We start from the raw sequence: 22,679 nt of genomic DNA on the forward strand, positions 1-22,679 counted from the left end.
GAGCCGAACTAGGGAGAATATTTTCCCTGTTACATAGTGAAGAGTTCAGTGCTAAAACACCCCGTGGGTCAGGACCCAACACAACAAAAAAATCTGCATGTGCACTCAAAAAAAAAAAAGCAAAACAAAAGCGTGTGCTTGCGTGCACATTGCGCGTCTGATAGTGTAACCACACACATAATCTGGACAGGTAGAACAAGTTGAACTTCACCAACATAACTTCCAATAGCCTGAGAGCAGAGGTAGCACCACCCTCTCTACTAAATATATGTTCATTGGTAGATACTCTCTCTACTGGAGACACAGGCGACAGACAGACAACAGGTAAAGGAGGAAGATATCATGGCAACAGCTTCAGATCAGGTAACTACCCATAATTTCATACACGGAAAAAAGGTTTTTATTTTTTTTTTTTGAAAATGCCTCAAAAGATCTTAAATTCTAAAAGTTTATCTAATTTTTGAGGTGAACGACCACCAGGCCAACAGTCCATTCGGCTGAACAAACCAGCGTCCATGTCTCAAAAAACCAGTGCTGAAATCGTAAACTATTGTCTAACCCTGATGCTGTAACTGTAATATATCTCTTTCACAGCAAATTTATTTATTGATGTCAAATGTTTTATATCTGACTTTGATGAAAGATCATCACATTGAGACCAACACTATAAATTTGCACATTTTTCATTGTGAGTAATTCAGACAAATCTTACCAATACATTACAGGGAGGAATGAATGTTGGAATATTGCAAATAACTGTGCTCAAGCCATCATTTAGTTGTATTTCAAATGAAATTTTAAGAACATGCAACATAAAAAAAGTGAACTGTACTCATAACATTCTAGATTTATCTGATGCAGCTAATCAGAATGATAAAAAGTGATGAACATAAATCCCAGGTGACTACAAACTGACTGAAAGCAAAATTTTAAAGGAAAGACGATAGAAGACAATAAAAAACCAATATGCTCATCCAACTACACACTCATGTCACACCTCAACATGTCAATAATCTGTTCCTTCTGTGTGCAGAAAGTAGAGTTTGTGCGAACAGGATATGGCAAGAACACAGTGAAGGTTCTGGTCATCAGGAGACAGGGGAGGCACCACTCCATCATCGAGCTGGTAGCTGACGTGGAGCTCACGCTCAAATCACGCAAGGATTACCTGCTGGGAGACAACTCAGACATCATCCCCACCGACACCATCAAGAACACCGTCCACGCTCTGGCCAAGATCAAAGGGGTAGGATGAGAAACATGGCTAAGAAATTACAGTTGTATGCTATCTATCTATCTATCTATCTATCTATCTATCTATCTATCTATCTATCTATCTATCTATCTATCTATCTATCTATCTATCTATCTATCTATCTATCTATCTATCTACATTTGTTAAGGGAAACATGGTAATTAGGCTCCAAACTAAAATTAGTAAATGGCAGATAAAGATCTCAGTCAACATTAATGCCATTAAGCCATTTCATATGGAGGAAACTTATAAATGTTGATTCAAGGTCAGTTATAGTGCTATTTACCTTCTACCAGTGGCGGTCCTAACATGCATGACGCCCTGGGCAAAACTCACCACACACCACATCATACACACAGATCAAATACAATCAAGGGTAAACAAACGTGTTGACTTTTGATTCAGTCTGAACTTGTTTACATTCATCTGTTGCTGATGTTGCTCAGACTTCTTTGAGATAGTCTTACTTAAGGCCCGTTGCTCTGCTTTTTATGTTATACGCACCTGGTACAGGTAAAGACCATCGAGCAGTTTTCCCTGGATATCTGTAATCATTTCCTGACCTCTTTCAACCATGTGCTGAGGGCCAAGGTTCACATAGAGGAGGCTCCGTGGAAAAGACTGGAGAAGGTAAAAAAAAAAAATGTTGGTAGTGAGTAAAGTGGAACCGGTGATATTAAAGTGTAAATTAATGTGTGTTTTGTACTATCAAAGCACACTGTTAAACCACTGGTGGCCAGCAAAAACCACTATGGGGCTTTATGTGACTCTGACAGTGGTTGAAGTCTTAGTCTCTGGTAGAATTCATCCACAATTATTAACAAATAGATGAAACAAACATTGTGATTTAACTTAAATCATCAGAAGTGTGTCTTTTACTCAAACATTTTAAGCAGCACCATAATCTTGCACATCCTGACTTATGAAACCATGTGACACATCAATCCTCTAGTGTGATTTTCATCCTGATTGTTGTCCTTTTTTTTCTCTCTTCTCAGAATGGACAGGAGCACGCTCATGCATTTATCTACAGCCCAGATGCTTGTCGCTTCTGTGACGTTGAACAGAATCTCGGTGGTAAGCACAATTACAGGCCCACAGGCAGTGTCTGAAATCAGTGTAGTTGAAATTGCATTTTTCATTTGTGTCCAGCTTCACATCTGAAGGCAGGTTGATAAAATCCTCTCAACTACAGGATCTGTAACCGAGGTTAGGTCCATTACTGGGTGTCATGATTCTGCTGGTGACAGGAGTCGTGATGTTGTTCATTTCTCCACACTCACCAACTTCGTGCCTCACACAGGCATCCCCGTGCTACACAGTGGCGTGCAGAACATGACGGTGCTGAAAACCACCAAGTCTGGTTTTGAGGGTTTCCACAAAGACCGCTTCACAACTCTGCAAGATGCCAAGGACAGGTGTTTCTGCACCTCTGTCTACTCCAGGTGGCGCTACAACAAGATTCTGGATGTCGACTTTGATGCTGCATGGTATTTATCCGTTTAAAAAAATGTCTCCTTTTTCACATCAGCGAGACAAAAACTCTGAAAGTGAAATTACATACTTCAACCGCCCTTTTAGGAAGTGTGTGAAGGAGACAATTATTGAGAAGTTTGCTGGCCCCTATGATTCCGGAGTGTACTCACCATCTGTGCAGAAGACCCTTTACGAAACACAGTGTCTGGTCCTGGACAGAGTTCCTGAGGTAAGCCCCCATTTTCGATCATAAAGATTTATAACTAAGCTACAGCTAAAATGGGTTATAATCACAGCATCGATGCTTCCTACACATGTTTATGACACAAATATTTACTTGTCAAAAGAGAACAATAAACATGGAAAATTCAATCATTTAAGAAAATGCACATTTTTAAGGCAACCTATATTTTTTTGTTGAGATAATTTACTTTTCTTCTTTAGAACAATTTGAATGTTTGAGTCATACTGGACGTTCGTGTGCTGCTGGCATTACAGGAAAAATGTTTTTCTGACTTCTTTTCGCGAATGCCCTCTCAAATCGGAACATCAACATGGAAAGTCTGAGAAAATGCTGGTAAAGTTGCTGAGTTAATGTCATATGACTGAACCATTGCAAATCAAAGTAAAGACTGGGTTGATGGAAAGAAACTCTTACCAAAGTCATGTATTGGATAGTCATTGTAACGTTCCCTCTGTGGTTCCTTGTCACTAAAATATTGGAAACATCTGTCCACGTTGTGTTTAACTCTGAGGATAAAATGCAAAACACCTTCTTTACGGTGTCCATGTTAGCTCCCAAATTCTGACATGAGCACAAAGAAGTTGAAAGAACAACTTTCCAACTCCGACAAGGAGTACATAAATGCCTCATTGGTAACAACAACAACAAAAAAACTATTTCAGAAATTGTTTCTGGAATACATTTCTATTTTTCATTATTTGGGTTGGAATAAATGGTTGACTTAGAATTATTAAAATATTAATTGTAATTCACATTAATGTGTTTTCTCAACAATTCTGTCTTCTAGGTGGATGAAATAGAGATGGTCATGCCCAACAAGCACTACTTTACCATAGACATGACAAAATTGGGCCTCAGCAACCAAGATGAAGTAAGTTCTGCTATTACAACTAATCTTCAAAAGGTGTCAAGTCATTAAATACTTGGTTACTGACATATTTATTCACACTCACAGGTTCTTCTTCCCCTGGACAACCCCTCAGGCAACATCACAGGAACAGTGTGCAGGAAACAGCTAGCCAAGCTGTGAAGAAAATGTTGTATCGAACACAAATAGACAAAAACAAAACAAACAATCCCGACTGCAACTTAAGATTTTTTGAGCACAATAAAGCTTCTGGCCGAGTTATGTTAATCTATAATAAAGATAATACAATAAAAGAATAAATTGATAAACTAATGTTGTTCTTTGGTGAGAAAAGAGCACCATTTATTGCAAATCTTTGACTCAGATATTCAAACTCCAGTGTTATGTTGCACACATACGTTGGTCATACTAACTTCAACATGACTGTCTTTGAGACAATGCTGAAAGCACCACAGGTAGGAACATAATAAGAATATATACACATAAATAATTTCATATCAAGAGCTTTGAGCCTAGATAATTGCAGGAACAAAGAGGCTTTTGATTGACTTCTTGTGTCTGGGAAAACAAAATGCTTCATTGTTACATGCCAAGGACGACTCAGGGATTCAGCTGCGCGCAGTGGAGCATAAAAACAGATTTTAGGGCAAAATATGATGCAGCAGAAAAATGTTCTGCTTGTATCAAAGTTTTCGGGTACAATAGGACATACAGTTTTCAACTTTATATCATCTTATATACAAATACTTTTTGTTTTTAAACCAAACATAGGTTAATTCACATTGTACACACACACACAAAATCATGGTCTCCTCAAATTTCCTTCTTTTAAATAAACACACACACACAACAAAAATAAAAATACATTTCTCAAGCAGCAGAAACAAGAATGGCTGAAAGGGTAAACATCTGAGTGGACTCCATGTGCAACCCATTTTTGGGGTACACGCTTATAAAAACATACAGCATTCAAATCCCGTTAAGGTGCCACTGTGGCCAGAGGAGTCTTTATGAAGCGACGGCTAACCTGGGGTCACCTGACACAATGATTGTCACTGAGGTGGGTGCACTGGCGGCCTGCGGTGCTACGAGGCATTGGTCTTCAGGTGCTGAGTTTGCAGTGGCTTCACGTGATACTCGTAGATTTTCAGCGCAGGGCCGAGCTTTATCGACAGCCCCGTCAGGACGTCGTTACGCGTCATCAGGAGCAGCGACTTGCCATCGATTTCCTGTCAGGTGGAGAGAGAAATATTTAAACCCGCATGTAGCTTGTTTTTATCACGCGACAGGTATTCTGAGCAAGGGGTGCACTCTGACCTGATCCTGGAAAGCCGTGGCTTGCTCCTCAAACCCTGTTGCTTTAAAGTAATTGACGACATCGGCGACCCCCCAGCTGGCAGGATCCGGCAGCTGACCGTTCTCCACTGGGCTGTGGGGTCACAGTGAATGGTTTAATGTGCGCTCAGCTGTAACAGCTGTTCAACAACAATAAACAATGTCTTGCATTAATTAGAGGTGATACCTTTTGGTGTCAACAGAGCCATTTGCCTTGTCTTCCATGCTGGCTGTAAATAAACAAAACAACTATATAAATAGAGTAATAATCATCAAAATGAGCGTTACAACATGCAGGAACTTCAACTATCAACTTCATTTGTTTTCAAACATCTGACAAGCTAACCCTAACGCTAACCCATGACCACGTGAAAAAACGGGTGTGTTTTGTTTATAGATGAATCAACCAGTTCCACGAAAAAAAACAAAAAAACAATACTACGTTTCTTCAATTAAAATGAATTACTATAAGTCACAACTTTACATTAAAATTAAATACACTGTATATGCTAAATTGGCAGTTTCAGTAAAATATTCAAAATCGATACCAGGGCTGCAACTAATGACTGTTTTCATTGTCAATTAATCTTCCAATCAGTTGTTTGGTCTGTAAAATAAAAACAATATATGTGAAAACTCAAGGTCCACTATCAAAAGAGATTCAGTTTACCATCATAGAGACATACAGAAACCAACTTCTTTTTTTGATGAGATGTGTTTTACACATTCTTTCCATGTTTTTATTTCATGGTGGATTACTTGACTTTTGCACTTCCTGCTTCTAACTTACTTACACTGCATTTCTTTTTTTACACCTTAACACCAATGCTAATCACTTGTATGTGAAAACCTTCTTGTTAATAAACTCAATCCTCAAGATTATCTCTCTTTTTACAAACAGCAAATTTATGCTTTGGATGTTTTGAGCATCATGTTATACATCTTTACCTGTTATTCAGTCTAGGGGTAGACCGATTAGCTACCCTGGCTGATTGTCAGTGCCAATATTCAGCTTTTTCTGATGATCTGCATCATAATTTTTCTTTCGGGTCTCTGATAGTGCAAATTAGATTTAAAAAGGTGCCATTGGGACTCTGATGCAACATCCTCCCACCCACAACACTATTTGATTGGCAACACCTCACAGTTAATAGCCTATGAACACTGAATAATCAGCATCTGCAAAATAACTAGTAGCTTAATGTATCAAATAAATGTAGTGGAGAGGAAGTATATGTGACAGCACTTGAGAAAACTGTACTCAGGTTTATTCTATCAGTGGTTATTTTGATACAGTTTAATTTTCACTGCAAATAAATATTGGCCTTAGATATCAGTTTTCAATCTCCTTGATTTCTAATACTTGGTACTGGCCCTGAAGAGTCCTCATTTGGTTACTTGATAAAACCATTTGAATTTATAAGTTTGTTCATGTGGATCATGAGTTGAGCTGTTGCTGTTTCACACAGTGGTCACAAAACAGACCAGATCGTGATTATCCTATCAAAAGGTTTTTAAGCAGCACACAAAGAAACTTCTTTCAGGCAGACACCGTGCTGCTACGTTTGACTGCCTGTGTTTTCACTGAGCCAATGAAGCATCATTTTTATTCTCTTACAATCAGTAACGCTGCTGGGAGTTTTCATCAGATGTCTTCTCTCGGAGAGCTCAGTGGGTTGGCAGCTCGAACACCATCACTGTTTTCTCTTTCGCGGTCTGGCATTCAGTGGGGTGTCTTCCCTGCAACCACAGTAAAACAGAACAGCTGATGAAACGGCGAAAGGGGACATTCACAAGCCAAACGTAGCTAAAGTGCAGAGCTAACGTTAGTACTGTGCCAATAAGTGACATCGGGGAGCTGCGGTGTGAAAATGTCGACCTGAAACTCACGTTAGCTGGAATAATAACAGCAGAATGACGTTCACACCGAATGACAATTATTTAATTGCCACACACATTGTTAAAATTGGAAATAGCGACTGGCTCCAGCACAGAAGAGAAATAACGTTACGATGTGTCGATAGCTAAAATTTAATCGCTATTTCGTTTTTAGCTATCAGGGGTAGTTAGCTCGGTTTGCTAATGCAAAATTTAACAGTTACCTTATTTTAGATGATTCCTGCTTGACAACAACAGTTCGTCCGAGATAGACACGTACTTTGGATTAGAATACAGCTGTCTAATAACAGCGACGTTTTACAAATAAAGAAAAGGCGATAATTGTTTGATAAAATCAAGATTTAATCAAGTAAAGCCAACTAGCCCCTCTTCATCCGTTTAGCTTCCTTCGCCCACATGACAGCAGAGAATCATGGGAAGTGGAGTTCTTTCTTTCTTTCTTCTTTTTTTCCCCCGGGCCGTTTGTAGTCCAACACCAGCAGCCACCAAAATACAAAATAAAACACATACAGAGATACCTCTCTTCACACAGGACAGCAACAGTTATCATTTTTAATAAAAAGAATTTATTATAGTGACATATCCTTTGTTACATAAAATCTGCTACAGCAAAGTATATTCCCCTTGCAAACACAAGTAAATATGGGTGGGAAAAAAACAAACAGACAAAAAAAAAAAACCCAAAACGTGTCAGCCTTCTAAATGATGTGCAAAATGTCCCACAAACTAAATACAGACACATTTCAGAGTATTGATCCCATACTGGCATGTGTGACTAGCTACGAAGAACTCATAAACTTATTTCCTTCAGGCAGGAGTGTGAGGTGACTCAGGGAAAAGTGCCATCAATTACATCAAATATGACAAACATTATTACACACATGGGGGAAAATGACACATGAGAAGAGCTGTGGATTTCCTACACACGTTCTGGGAAGGTTTTACACACAGGCAGTTTGGATTGAAACATGCTGAATTCCCAGGTGTAGTTTTCAAAGTTGATCCAAATTAAAAAACATGTACTCTACCGATTTTGCAATTACATTCTGTCCCCCCTTCAGACTAGAGAAGTAATAGTCCCAAGTAATTAAAAATTAAAAGAGAAGGGAAAAAAATTAGATTAAAAGGCATCAATGTGTGTTAACTGTGGTTAATATGTCTATTTCTATATATGATTTTTCAATAAGGGCGAGTCTTAAAAAAAAATAATAATAAATAAATAATCCAATATATTCACCATCTATAACACTTTTGTGAATAAAACAGTTGGAGTCTCCTTATATATAGTGACAACTATGCAGGTTTAAACATTAAACTTTTTAATTTATTAGACATCTCTCTAATATAAATAAAATAGTATCAGAAACAGTTGTGCCTTTTGAAATAAAATCAGGGCTAAATAAAATGTCATCATGTGGTTAAAAAAAAAAAAAAAAAAAAAAAACCCAAAAAACAAAAACACAACATTAAATTCAGGCATAGCCAATATCCATATACAGTACATCAGTACCTTGAAACAAAAAAAAGCATTCAGTCCCCAAAGCTTTTTCACATTTGGTTGTCTAAGATTGTTGAACTTGATTAAATTGCATTTTTCCTCACCTACAAACGCTTGAGCACCATATCAAATAATGAGCAAAACTTTGGAAGAGACTGTCAACAAATGCATTATTGTGTCGATAAGATGTGAAACGCAGAAGATTGTTTTCCCCACAACCCTGAGTGTCCGACCTGCAGAAAGGACCTCAAGCTCTGACCTCCATGAGGATGGCAGAGAAAACTTCCCCTGTTGGGAATCAAAAGGACCACAGACGCAGGAACAAGACATCTCTAAATTCAACAATTGACACCTTGGCCTAGTAGATCCTATGATCACCTGTTAAATACACGTCAGCCTGCTACAAGGGTGAGGACTTTTCAGAGGCAGGGACTACATTTCAGTAACAAGGACAGGAAGTGTCAGAATTCAAGGGAACTTAATGGTGCCCGGTATAGAAAAAATCCTCATAAAACTAACATATCTCTTGGGGGGGGAATATATATTAAATATGCGCAGACAATAACTTAACAGGAGAGGTTAACAATGAAACAAAATGTTCTTCAAAGTCAGACTCTTGACCTTATTCCCTTTAAAAATCTGTAACAAGACTGCAACATTTTTGTCTGTGAACGTTCTCTAACTGACCTGACTCAGCCTGAGCAATTTTGCGAGGAAGAACGAGCAAATATTGCTCCATCACAGTGTATAAATTGGTAAAAAAAAAAAAAAACATGATGCAAAGAGACTACGAACTATAATTGAGGTAAGTATATGTTTCAACCAAGTCATGACCAAGATGAATGAATACTTTTAAGGTTATGATATTTCAGTTTTCTGTTATTATCTAAGGTGAATGATTTAATTTTGCTCTCATGGGATTTTTGCAGAGGAATATGTCACTCACTCACTCACTCTTAAAAACTGCTAATCCATCAATATCCCAGGTTATGAAACAATTCAAAAACGTAACAAAACCAAACAACGACAGAAAATGATGGGAACACTTTCAGGGAACTATTAGCTTTTTGTGACACTGCTGTACAAACATAACAAACATGCAAAATTAAAAAAAGGAAAATAAATCAAATATGGCAGTTAACACAATAACTTCCAAGTGCTCTGCTGAAGCACAACTAGCATTTAAAAACAAAATTCAAAAAAACAACCCCAAATGGACAAAATATGTGTCTGTGTGACCAACACTGCTGTGCATCCATTAACAATCTTACCTTTCCTGCTGTTTTAATAAATGTCTATGCAAATCATACATTTTGCACATACCAAAGACAGATGACCTGTTAAGTCCTGTGGAGTGACAAACTTCAGTTTCCTTTCTTGTGAGACAGAGTTGTACCTGAAAATATATCATCTCATTCCATTCATTTAATACCAAAACTAGTCTGAGGTAAAAGGAAATGTCCTGTGACTGGATATGGATAAAACAATGCTACAATTGATGAGTTAATACAGCACTGACAAGTTTCTGCTTCATTATAACGCTTGTCACTGTTGATCAACCTCCTCAAGAATTAAATGTCCGAGCGCTAAATCTCAGAAAAACTTCAAGAAGTCGTCAGTTTTCCTTCACTAAACACAAGTTTCTTTGAATTTTGGTCATGCTCTAATAACACAAAAGTGTTGAAAGTCTTTTGTCTCATATATGTATATTCCTATATGCACAAATACACGGTTCTAGGTCTTAAGGACGCCAGAATGATGAATAATGGTTAATGTTAAAGTGTTCATCAAAAAATGAATAATTAACTGAACCCCAAAAACGCAGTCAGGCTTGTAACAGATGACAGAGACCTGGAAAAACTCTGTGCTGGAAATGCGAAACAAAATCTAAATCCCTTCTTTTTCCCCAAAGCTTAAATCACAATATGTGCAACCCCAGCTAATACAATCAATCACTCTTTGTGCCACTTGGAAATGGGTGAGAATATCAATTTTCATTTTGCTTTTTCAAATAATTATTTGAGAAGGAAGGCTTTTTCAGAGGTGGCAAACATAAAAAAAAAAGAAAAAGAAAACAAAAGGAAAAAGACAAAAGATGAAAACGTGGTCTAGTATTTTTGTGTTGCAGCACAGAGGGTGTCTGCATAATGTGCCTGTGTATAGGTTAGTGCTAAATGCACGCAGGATCATGGCAAGAAGGACCTCATTCAGCTGTGTGGAATGAAGGAACGAGGCATTTGTTTTGAACACGTGATGGCCTCTGTTCCACCTTAACCCTCAGGAGAGTGCAAATATCCCAGAACACGTGAGCCCTGATGGGACTCTTGGCCCACTCACTAGAACTCAGCAAACTCTTTCGCACACTTTTCTGTTTGTGAGACATGGATGTCCTCCTCTTCGTAGTCGTCAAAGTTGCTTGTGTCTCCTGGTCCTCTGCACTTTGGCAAGAAAGGCGCTTCAACCTAAGGACAGAGAAGAAAATAAGTTATAGATTATTAACCAAACAAGTCAGGCAAGGACATATTATTCATATTATTATTTATATTGTTCCAAGTCAAATGATTTTGACGGCAAGGAATTTCTCACTCCCTTTTTGCTTACAGAGAATGACACAGACGAATTTATTAAAGGTAAATTCTAATTTCCAAGATAGCACCACGATATTCCAGCCAGCTTTTGATGGAGAGAGTCAGGTGCAGAGCCAGACCTTCTAAAGGGTCACATAGGATTCTGCTCTCATCTGGAGCCATTTACTGACTGTAGGAGAGCTCAGCGATAACTTTTCAGCCTTTGGGATTCAATAAGTGGCTTTATTTTGGCAACAACGATTTGTGCAGGTGACCTCCGTTGTTGGGTGTTTGTCAAGTGTAACGGTGACTGCTGAGAAAAGCTGGAGGGGAAATGTACTTTACTTCCTGAGGTTACTTTACGGAGAAGATAGAGGGAAAGAGGGGAGAAAACCACAGTCTACCACAGAGGTACACCATGCTGTTGCTTGTTAGCTTTCATTTTATTACATATCTTTAAGTTATTTCTAGATTGAATCAAACTGTATTGTAATACCACACTGTATGGGTGTTCAATCAACTTCAGATGCAACAAGTGCGAGACTGCACTGTATTACGGTCATAAGGCAAGACAATTCAGGGGAGTCTGCAGAGAATGACCCTGTCTCCTGCATATTTATACTACATTCACGGTACAGATTTAAAAAAACAGCGTTATCTGACTTGTTTAAGCACAAGAACCAAATGAAGCACAGCACCAGATGTGTGATAGGGAGTTCTGGATTCAAAGACACTTTGTTACACCCACCTTTCTCTCGTATATGGCGATCCAGTCTGTTGTGGAGAACCACTTGTGATTTTTTATGTCATTCACACCATTCTTCAGGTTGCCAAATCTCTTTGTCAGGTCTACCTGGAGCAGGTTTCTTAGCAGATCCTTCAGGTCAGAGCTAAAGTGAGACGGGAATCGTACCTACAAGAGTGAGAAAAGCGGAGGGCAATGAATTATCAAGCCATGTGTCATTTTTACTTAACGGTACTTTAATTGAATAAGCTTAAGGGAGCTAAGACACTAGAGAAACAAAGCCAAGTTGATGCACATGGTTGAAAAACAAGCGGAGAAATGACAGATCAATAAAATATTTTGACAAAGACTTTGCCCATACCTTGCCAGACACAATCTTTTCGTAGATCTGGATAGGCTGGTCAGCAAAAAAGGGAGGGTAACCAGCAGCCATTTCATAGATAAGGACTCCAAGTGCCCACCAGTCCACAGCTTTGTTGTAGCCCTGGAGGAATCAGAATCAGAATCAGAATACAGACACCCTGGAGACACCGAAAGCAGAAAAATAAAAAGGAGTAACCGGTGACGCCGGCTAAATCACGTCACAGATTAAGTATATCATAATGTGCATGTGGACTCTGTTGGGGTATAAACGACTGACCTTGCTGAGGATGATCTCTGGAGCGAGGTACTCAGGAGTTCCACACAATGTCCAGGTCCTTCCTTTTACTCTTTTGGCAAAGCCAAAGTCTGTGACCTGAAGAAAGACCAAATGTAGCATGAGGAGGAATGCAAGCATGTAGCGGCAAAGTAAGTATGAACTGCACTTCAGAACTATTACAGAAGCCTACGTTTGTCAGATTTTTTTTTATCATCATCTAACTTGAGGTCAAACTTAATGAATCTAATAATTTGCCATTCTTGGCAGTAACCAACAGTGAAACAAATACTTTACAGACTGATAGATGGCTGACACTTGTCCATTCTCTTCACTTCTGATGTATCAAAAGGTTACACACCTGGATATATCCATGTTGATCTATGAGCAGGTTTTCGGGCTTCAGGTCTCTGTAGATGAGGTCCAAGGAGTGAAGGTACTCAAAGGTGAGTATTATCTGAGCTGCATAAAATCTTGCATGGTGTTCACTGAAAGGAGGGAGGGTGAATAGTCAGACACTGGCGACCATTCTCAACTCTCTTCTGAGTGAGGGAGATAATTCAATCATTCAGTGTATGTCCACCTTCAAATTACTCTTTTCTCAAGCTATTTCATTAGCAATGCCAAAAAGTGGAAACTTTGTGGAGTCCAGTGTTGGGTGACGTTACTTTTAAAAGTAACTTGTTACATTACTGCATTATCTACTGAGAAAAGTAACGCGTTAGAGTACTTTAGCGTTACCAAAAATCATGGTAAAACCCCTTTGTGACTCATTGCGCATGTCGGTTATATTCTCCAGACTTTGTGTATCCAACAGTGCCATCATTTTGTAGCCTTCTTTACGGCCAACAATCGGTCACTCTGCAGCCTAATAATAGGAATGACGGAATATCACATTTATAGCTGTTTAGTTTTGCTTACAATCTGACAGTGAATTGGGCAGAAGTATACAACAACAGGCACGGCTATTTCAAAGAACACAATACAACACGCCCCATTATAGAGAAACAGAAAAAGTGCAAATGCTTCAGGGATTTTATTTTATTTTTGTGGCGACTAAGGGAAAGGGACAGACAGCCCATTTTTTTTCAAGCACCGATTAGTTTTATAAAAAACTAAATTAAAAATGGATTATCTGAATTGCAGAACTAATGCTTCATGTTACTCGTCACACCAAAAACCAATCAGAGTACTCTAATGGATTACTTTGTAACGTATTACCCCCAACACTGGTGGAGACTTTACCCAGTGATAAGTGACTGACACAGCACTCTAAAAAAATGAAGAAAAAAAAACAACAACTTCAAAATAAATGTTAAATTCTTCGTTAATTATACCTGAACCTTCCAATACGTCTGAGGTGTGAGAACATCTCTCCACCTGGAACGTACTCCATCACCATGTAGAGGTTTGAGTTGTCCTGTAAAAAAAAACAAATGCAGCTGATTGCATCTATTTATAGATGTCAAGTTTGTGATGATCTTCATGTTGGGAGAAAAAAACCCACAATGATTATGGATGTGTCTCTTTCGTTGAGGTTGCTTGCTGGTTATTCTGACACGTACTGTGACAGGTAAACACAAAAGGCCTACTAGGTTAGCAATAGGATGTTGTAACCATGTAGTCTGGTTGTAAGTGCTGGATGTCAGCATGTACCTTGAAAGAGTACTCCAATCTGACGAGGAAGGGGAAGGAGACGGCCTGTAGTATTCTCTTTTCATTAAGTGTGTGTTCTATCTGCTTCAATTTCACCACCTGAAAGAAACAAGGCAAAATAAGCATTAGGCCTATATTCAGAAGAGGATGTTGTTGATGTTATATAATTTGCAAATTACAAAATATTTGCATAAAGTAAGCACAAAGTGTTGGATCTCCATTAGATGTTGTTCTGTTGTGGATGTTTTGTGGTAGCTGTTTGTTTTGTTTTATTTTTGGTGCTGTGGGTGTGTGATTTAAGCTGTGTCTGTCCCACTCATTTCAGTATGGTGTGATCAGTATGGTGTTAGCATGTGTAGCTCTAGAGGAAGTTACATGTAATTTGATAAATTGCCTGCACTGAGATGCATTGAGGATAATATATGCACTAGATTCTGAAAAGCAGTCCACTGGTCTGCATTGCACTAAAACAAAATGATCACATTTTTAATTTCACACATTGGCCATTTTTTTTTTTTTTAGATCCTGGCACCCACAATGTAACTTAGCCACTGAGTGACATGACTCGAGGCAAATTATCAGATTAAAGGCAGCTTCCTCTGGAGCCACAAAAGGTTTTATACGACTATTTTATGCATGTAGTTTGAATAGTAATAAAAACTCACAAACACACTTACATGCCTAAAACTGGTACAGTTATCCTTTACAGCAACAAAATGTAACTTTCTCCAGAAAGATAATACTGATGCAAAACATTAATATTTGAAAACATGAGAATGACACTCAAGAATCAACTATAGTGCCTATAAAAAGGTATTTACCCCCTTAAACGTTTTCCCCTTTTGTTGTATCTATAAATGGAATCATAGGTAATACAATTTGTCTTCTTTCACAAAAAATATATAAAGAAAATAAAAGTGAACACAGATTTTTTGTAAATAATGTTAGTCAATTTTAAATATATATTTATAAAACAATATTATACATAAAATAAGTGACTGCGTAAGTATTCACTCCGCTCAAGTCAGTATTCGGTAGATGTACCTTTTATTTCATATTCCTTCCATTTCTTAATGATGGGTTTAACTGAACGGGGGGCATGTTCAGTGACTTAGAAATGTTTTTGTATCTTTTCCCTGACTTATATTATTTACTAACCTTTTCACAGAGTTAGCTTGAGTATTCATTTGTCCTCATGGTATAATTGTAGCCAGGAACACTGATTAACCAGTGAATGGACTTTCAGACACAGGTGTCTTTATACTACAATCACTTGAGACACATTTACTGAACTCAGGCGATTTCCATTTCAATAATTGTGAGACTATTAGCACCAATTGGACCTCTTTTGATATAGGTCAGTCACTTTAAGGGGGGTGGATACTTCTGCAATCCCTTATTTTAAAGATAAATAAATTACATTACTTTGTAGAAAGCTGTTTTTCACTTTGACTTTGAGGAGGTTTTTTTGTCATGATTCCATTTATTAATGCATTGAAAGGGGAAAAACATTAAGGGGGTGAATAATTTCTACAAGCAGATCTTGGGAAAAGTATCATTTTTTTGCTTTAAACTCAAAATAAGACTGAGCTGTATAATATAAAATGTGTCAGGAATTACTGTTGTATGATTGAAAATGCAATTTATTTAAAAAGTCTGCCTGTCTGGTGCATTTCTGAGTTGGTGGTAAGCTCGGACATACGAGACTTCAGAGTCAGGTGTTCGACAGCACTGTGAGCAGGAGCTATATTATATGAAAATCAAAGTCTGAAGATCTAAATAAGTAAACACATGCATTGTGGAAATGAAAGGCTCGTCTTGCAGGGTACTTAGAAAAGACTAGTGTTCACAGGCTGGGTCTGTAGTCTGAGATGCCAGAGATTCAAACGAGCATGTCAGCACACTAGACTGTCTCAATCCAATAGGTTTAACTGCATTGCCACACAATGACAGTAACACCTGGCCATGACACTTACTGTGATGAATAACCTATTGTATATCACACAAATTTCAAGTCTCTGTAGGTTTATTTGCATACTGTACTGAGATATCTAAATGGAAAACAATGGCTACTGTAAGACAGTAAACACACATTCACAAATCTGACCCCAGTTGTCTGGCAGAACAGTTAAAACTGAAAGTCAGACAGGTTTACGTCTGCTACCAAAAGTGTGAAATTCAAGGGAACAGCTAGACGCTTAGGACGTGCTCACCTCCTCCCCCAACTCTCACATCAGTATTTAGAGAACAAAACTCTCATGTGAAGCCTCTCTGAGGTTTTCGATGATAACGTGCCGACAGCGCATGAAAGGAAACTCTCCATTTCCTTTTATGAAATGCGCTGCATTTATGTAGTTACAGCATTTGTCAAGCATGCGGTAGACTGTTTCTCACATAATAATCAAGATTTACAACACAAGTTCTTACGAGTTGTTTTCTGTAAAACCAAATGCTTACTTTTTGTTTGTCCAAGATCTTCATGGCATAGAACTGGTTCGATTCTTTATGTTTGACGAGCATAACTCGGCCGAATGAGCCAGTGCCCAGAGTCTTGAACCTATCGAAGTCATCCAGGCCCGTTGTGCTCTGAGGAAACACATTATCAGTTGAAGTGAGACAGCAAACTGAGGACTAAAAAAATGCTCAAGTTACATCTGTATGTTTGGGTTGACTGTAGCTCTTGTAAATGCCACCTGTAGGACAAATACACAAGCTGGATCGTGATGTTTTTACAACTAACTGACACAATATACGATTATGCAAACAGCAAACATTCAAATCAACAAGATGTGAACCAGGAAGTGGCTTGGCGGCATCATACAAAATGTGTAATCATACTGCATCATGAAATAACAGATGAGTCCAGAGTGTAAAGGGAAATTTGAATAAGAACAACTTACCTGTGGTGGACACTCCCATTTTCTTAAAAAATCTTCTTTGGCTTTAGCTAAGAACTCTTTCACTAAAAAGACAGACAGAAGTGTGATTTTACTATGAGCATTCTGGTGCCCTCACAAGGTAAAGTAACACGCTGAGGGAACTAAGAAACTGGGGCAGTTTAACGTGTTCAGGAAAGTAAACAAAGGCAGTTCACATGTTGAGGGAAATGCATTAAGGTCAGGCAAATGTCAAGTACTGGGGATGCAGGACTATACTGGACAAAACAGCAAAGAATACTGCCTAAACACAACTCAAAACCACACGTCTAAGCAGGAAATTCTAATTAATAAAGTGATGCAAAGAGCTCTTGTGGACTTTACAGAATTGGCCAATTCATACACAAGCTATTCTGCATCCCTTTCAGGAGTAAGTGAGAGTAAAAAGGGGAGAGGCAGATAAAAAAAGACAAAATGCAGAACATAAGTGAGACTAGAGTGCAGGCATTAGAAAGACAGTGCATTGTGAAAGTCACAGCAGACATGAGATGTCCAAAGTCACAGAGTCATGGCAAGTATCTAATGTCTGGCTGGTGGTGTACTTTGTATGCAGATTTAAATGCATATATGGCATTAAAGGACTGCTATATGTGTGGAAGCTGTGTTGTTAAACAACTATGGGAATATTCGATATTATATAAAGCAAGCCTTGTAGGCCTAAACTGCAGAATAAACTCTATCTCTGTGACTTTGGATGGCTCATGGAAAATATGAGCATACCAAAAGTCTCTACAGTTCACCAAGGGTTTGCAGGAACATTCACCCACATGGATGGAAATGATGGAGAAGAGAAAGAGAGGAAGAAACATTTATGAAGTGCTTAAAACAAGAACATTTGAGATTCAAGTGGATTTAAATGCAACACACAACAAAATGACACTGAAGAGGACGACATAAGAATTCCTAAAACCTGATGTAAGTCACTCTACACTGAAAGACAAAACTGGTTTAGTTGTAGACTTATTTGTCTTAAATTATCTCCGAAAAGCTAAAACAAATAGTAATCAAATAATATGCAAGTCAGTTCTTTACAATTTAACAAAATTGTTATGCATTTTTTTTGTCTTGATTGGTTTCAATTCTGCACAATTGGTAGTATTAAATATTCAGAACTAACACACTCTCTATCTCTCTCTCTCTCTCTCTCTCTCTCTCTCTCTCTCTCTCTCTATCGTTCTTTCTTACCAGTATTGGGGGAGGCTTTCACTGTCCTACACTGAATAAAATGATGTTAAACTACAAACATTTGTCATAAAAGATATAAAACAACAGTGATTGAAAAGACATCATAAAAAGCACATATAACAAGACATTTCAGACTGGAAAAACAGTACACAAAAATGAAAAGAGGACAGCGTTATTAAGATGAAGTAAACGACTGAAACACAATAAATGGTCTGTTCTAAGAAGTGTTATGCCTAAATTGCTCTCTGGTGGATCGAGAAAGTGTGCAAATACAGCAACCTGATGAGGAAGGTGAGGAGAAGCCATAAACGAGTAAGACCTTGAAACCGGGGCTGCTACCTGACAAACCAAAGATGGCCAACTGAACAACCATGTACATGAAGAAAATCCCTAATCAAACTTGAATCCATTGGTATACAATTTAAAGAACACCTTGCTTTATTCTATAGGCTAGATCTACATCAGTTTTGCTGCAAACAACGGGTAAACAAAAGTGATGACACATCCCGCTCAGAGGGTCGCCAACACACTTTAAGTTTAAAAAGCAAAATGTTGCACTTACTAAACTTATCCCACATGATGGTGAACTCAGAGATGCGAGGCACCTCACTCTCTTGTCCTTTCTGGTCCTGGCTATTCTTACGATATTTGTGGAAAATACGGCTGGCGAAGGAACCCTGGGCCATTTTGACACAGTGAGACGCAGAGGCTCAGAGGCAAAAGCAACCGTTTCAGACCAAAGACCAATGAGACATACTAACTTCCTGTATGCAGCCCAAGTGCACTGCAATGCTTGGCTAACCACATGAAGTTAAGCTTCCTGTTCAAGTGCTCTGCTTCAGTTTCAATGGCATGTCTATTTCTTTCTCTGTGGTGGCGTCGTTGAAAACACTTATTGGTCTCCCATGCAAATGGTGACAACGTTTTGACAAAGATGAGCAAGGTCAGCAAGGCACACACACAGGCCAGCCTCATAATGTTATGTCAAAAACAAGGCACAGCTGTGGTGCATTCAGAGAGCTGATAAGGAAACTGTAGGCCTGTCACACCCACTGGCTGACTTAGAGGGAGAAGTTATCTCCAGGTTATCGTGCTCTCTGGTGGTGAAGTTTCATAATGCAGCTTCCCTCTGGGCATAAAGTTAAGAAATGACCCTCATACTGCATGTGGTGTTTGAGAAATGTGGTTTTGGAGTCTCGCTAGATATATAAAGGATAAGTTCACCCGAAAATTAAAAATTCAGTCAATATCTACACACACGTGCTTAAGGAAAGTCCGGGGAAGTTTTCATAGTCGACAAAACATTTCTGGAGTTTCAGAGGAAGACAGCATTACAGCATTTTCCAAAACTGAACTATAGCAGATGGGGACTTGTTTTTAAATGTAAAATAAAAAACCTAAAAATAGTTCCATGCAGCTTGTCCGATGTAATCCACATTTCCAGAAGCCCAGAGATCCCAAGTTAACTTGAAAACATGCTATTTACACCCTTTTGTTAATCCAATCCATCTTCGCTGTAACCGCTAAACTAAAAGCAGTAGCATGCTTGTCAAAATCAAAATTAAATCACAATCTCGAACTTGGACTTGGACTTAAAAAATGGAGTTGTCGATGCTGCCACACCCCCATCTCATGTCCGGTCAAATTGCCAAGCAAAAAAAAAAACACATACGGGTTTAAGTGCTGCGAGTCAATTTAGCTACGAGCTAAGCCAGTAGCTATTAGCTACAGCCAGCAAAACGATGTTACACCATTCCTGTTAGGCTCCCAGATCGTGTCGGGAAGCACAGGGGAGATGATTTCCTCCAGGGCTGAAGTTTGTGTTTACCTTCAAGGTGAACCACTTTCATGTGTTAAGCTGGTCGGGACATAATACCAGGGAGCTTTGCTCTATCTGGAGGAGCTGTCACCTTTATTCACAGCCAAACTGCTGACTATATTGCACACTTTACTGCTGTCGCCACTACTGCTACTCCTTTCGCTTCTCCTTCCTGTCCCATTCATTCACTAGTATCCACAGGTACGCACGCTCCCTCACTCTTGCTCGCCCACTCACGCAACGCCCTATCCCTGAAAGGGGCTACGCAACTCTGACAACAATGGCAACTGCAGATGCAGGAGACACATCAACAGAACTTGAACCCCCTCCTCTGTCACTCAAGTCGCCGGTGTGGCAGTATTTTGGATTTCCAGTGAGTTATGATGACAACGTTCGCGTTCGACAAAAAAGCCACAGTTTGCAAGCTCTGCAGAAACTGGATGGCAGGTTTATTTTGCTTAATTTCCGATTGACTGAATATATAAGTTATTGTTACATTATGTTGTTGATAAATGTTTTAAATTTGACAATGTAGTGTGGTACATTTTGAACCAAGATATTATATTGCATGAAGTCTAGTCTAAAAATGGCATAGCAACCTGTGCTTTAAAAAAAAAATAAATGTAAAAATCGAGAATCGAATCGAACTGTAGCCTTAGAATCTAAAATGTAATCGAATCAAGGACTTGGAAAAATGTGACACCCCTGGTGCATTCATATAAATTTGGGATCCAACAGCTACCACAGAGTTGGATAACAGCTTGTGTCCTTCCCCGATCTACTTCAGTTGCTTTGGTGAATGCTGCAACGCTGTTTTGCTGTGAAAGCTCTAGAAATGTTTTGTGGACCACAAAACTTCACCTGACCTTCCATATGCATAAGTGTGTTTAGATAATGCCTGATTTTTTTATCTCATTTTATTTATTTTTTGGGGGGTGAACGTTGCTGCTAAATACCCACTTTTGTAAAAACCTACACGACATAAATGTTTTACAATGTGTTCTTGTAGCTCTCTGTTCACATCACAGTATTATAGTACACAACCCTCAGCCTCCTCTCTGTAGAAAACCACAGGTGGCTTAAGTCACAACAAGGCGGCAGACTGTATGGGACTACTGCCAATCAGAAAGCAGGTCAAGATCAGTGCTCTCCAGACAGCCTGACTTCTAGGCATGGTACAGTTTAGTGGATTACCTCGATCATTAATGACAAATGCACCCTGAACACAACAAAGTGCCCTCTGGCTACTTCTCTCAAGTGATCGATGGAGCAGTTAATATTGCAGAATTGCTATCAATCAAAAGATTTGACAAAAGAAGGTAGCAGCTTTTGATTCATGTTATAGCATCAACACAACAGGTGAATGTCACTGTGAGAGCAGGCATAACATGTCGATTTACAGTAAATTTGTTGACAGGTGACTTGAAGGGCCATTTTGTAGACCTCCTTTAGAAGACAAAACAGCAACACTATAAAGCAAAACATATGTTAACGTTAATTACAATCTTTAGCCTGCTTCGACCACATCAAGCAGCCTTTTGCTCAACTTGTCTGTTATCATGAACCTGTTGTTAGCAGTGACTAGGCCCTGTACTGCAGCTGTACTTCAAACCAATGTTTGCTGATGTTATCTGGCCCCAGCAGGCAGCTGACATTTGTTAGCTCTCTGAAAATTAAACATGTCGCCTTGATAACTTCAGTTTAGCGTTACAGAAAGCTTTCGTTTCATTGAGCCGAGGATGCTGCTGTGGGGAAACCTTCAACGTGAAGGTGAAGACCTCAACTGCTGCCATTTGCTCATATTTCGCTTTCAATAATTAGCTAGCTGCATCATCTGTGACTCCATACCCAAGTGAGACAGGCAAACAGAGATCGTCAGGAGGCAGCTAGCACACCTTGTAAACTACCCTACCAAAGATGGTTCTTCTCTGCAACCCTCATCCCTGTGCTGTCTGCCAACACTGGACAACAACTGCTGAAGGCTTACTCCATCCACTGACTTCATTATAAGCAAGCTCAGGCTAGAACAATAGCTAACGTTACACGGCTAATAGGCTAGCCGGATGGTTTTCAGGTGCTCACCGCTTTCTTGCTCATTGCCTTTCTTGGCAGTTGCTGCGTTTCCCATCGTAGGAGGACAGGGCGATGCACAGCTGGCTCGGAGCGATGATGGTGGCGGTTAGCTAACAGGGTCCTCCGTTAGCTAGCTAACAAATTTCAGCTTGTGCTAGCTGCTTGGCTAACAACAACATCAATGTCTTCTCTTCGTGGACAGAACCTCGACGTGCTCGGCTAACCGCCCTGTTGATCTTTATTTACAATGTCCTTTGTCGTTCAAGTATGCCTCCGCTGGAATGAAAACATGATCCAGACTTTTCACCTCTGCCTGCTGTCGTTTTGTGGTGCGTTCAGGTCATGTGGGAATACCCAGTAAGTTAAATGTGCGTTCAAGTGCCAGTCGGAAATCATAGAATTTGATTTTTCCTTTCTTTTTCTGGTAAACGTTTTTTTTTAGTTTTTTAGTTATTGTTTATATATATATTTATATAGATATAGATA

The 22,679-nt window shown here is 39.0% G+C and overlaps 3 protein-coding genes across 6 annotated transcripts; 1 reads left to right on the forward strand and 2 right to left on the reverse strand.

Annotated features, from left to right (window-relative positions):
* Positions 1-211: 211 nt before the first annotated feature.
* uox (urate oxidase) lies at positions 212-4,139 on the forward strand. The gene is made up of 8 exons (XM_037114295.1): positions 212-363; positions 1,034-1,246; positions 1,769-1,885; positions 2,254-2,332; positions 2,559-2,745; positions 2,837-2,960; positions 3,763-3,846; positions 3,931-4,139. The coding sequence occupies exons 1-8, from the start codon at positions 343-345 to the stop codon at positions 4,003-4,005; spliced, it is 900 nt and encodes a 299-aa protein (XP_036970190.1). The 5' UTR covers positions 212-342; the 3' UTR covers positions 4,006-4,139.
* An 18-nt stretch (positions 4,140-4,157) lies between these two features.
* samd13 (sterile alpha motif domain containing 13) lies at positions 4,158-7,498 on the reverse strand. Of its 2 annotated transcripts, none has more exons than XM_037114296.1 (5): positions 7,281-7,498; positions 6,797-6,918; positions 5,366-5,408; positions 5,161-5,272; positions 4,158-5,072 (listed from the first exon to the last, which is right to left on the reverse strand). In XM_037114296.1, the coding sequence occupies exons 2-5, from the start codon at positions 6,822-6,824 to the stop codon at positions 4,929-4,931; spliced, it is 327 nt and encodes a 108-aa protein (XP_036970191.1). In that variant the 5' UTR covers positions 6,825-6,918; positions 7,281-7,498; the 3' UTR covers positions 4,158-4,928. The 2 variants fall into 2 exon arrangements, with proteins under 2 accessions (XP_036970191.1, XP_036970192.1); XM_037114297.1 differs by lacking the exon at positions 7,281-7,498 and adding an exon at positions 7,069-7,212.
* Positions 7,499-7,626: 128 nt separating this feature from the next.
* On the reverse strand, positions 7,627-22,521 carry prkacba (protein kinase, cAMP-dependent, catalytic, beta a). Of its 3 annotated transcripts, XM_037114291.1 has the most exons (11): positions 22,203-22,521; positions 17,837-17,845; positions 17,081-17,142; positions 16,638-16,766; positions 14,181-14,279; positions 13,862-13,944; positions 12,886-13,012; positions 12,528-12,623; positions 12,249-12,371; positions 11,891-12,055; positions 7,627-11,037 (listed from the first exon to the last, which is right to left on the reverse strand). In XM_037114291.1, the coding sequence occupies exons 1-11, from the start codon at positions 22,246-22,248 to the stop codon at positions 10,912-10,914; spliced, it is 1,065 nt and encodes a 354-aa protein (XP_036970186.1). In that variant the 5' UTR covers positions 22,249-22,521; the 3' UTR covers positions 7,627-10,911. The 3 variants fall into 3 exon arrangements, with proteins under 3 accessions (XP_036970186.1, XP_036970187.1, XP_036970185.1); XM_037114292.1 differs by lacking the exon at positions 17,837-17,845; XM_037114290.1 differs by lacking the exons at positions 17,837-17,845; positions 22,203-22,521 and adding an exon at positions 18,864-19,209.
* Between the last annotated feature and the right edge of the window lie 158 nt (positions 22,522-22,679).

The sequence above is a fragment of the Acanthopagrus latus genome, chromosome 11, assembly GCF_904848185.1.
Source record: "Acanthopagrus latus isolate v.2019 chromosome 11, fAcaLat1.1, whole genome shotgun sequence".
Lineage (NCBI taxonomy): Eukaryota > Metazoa > Chordata > Actinopteri > Spariformes > Sparidae > Acanthopagrus > Acanthopagrus latus.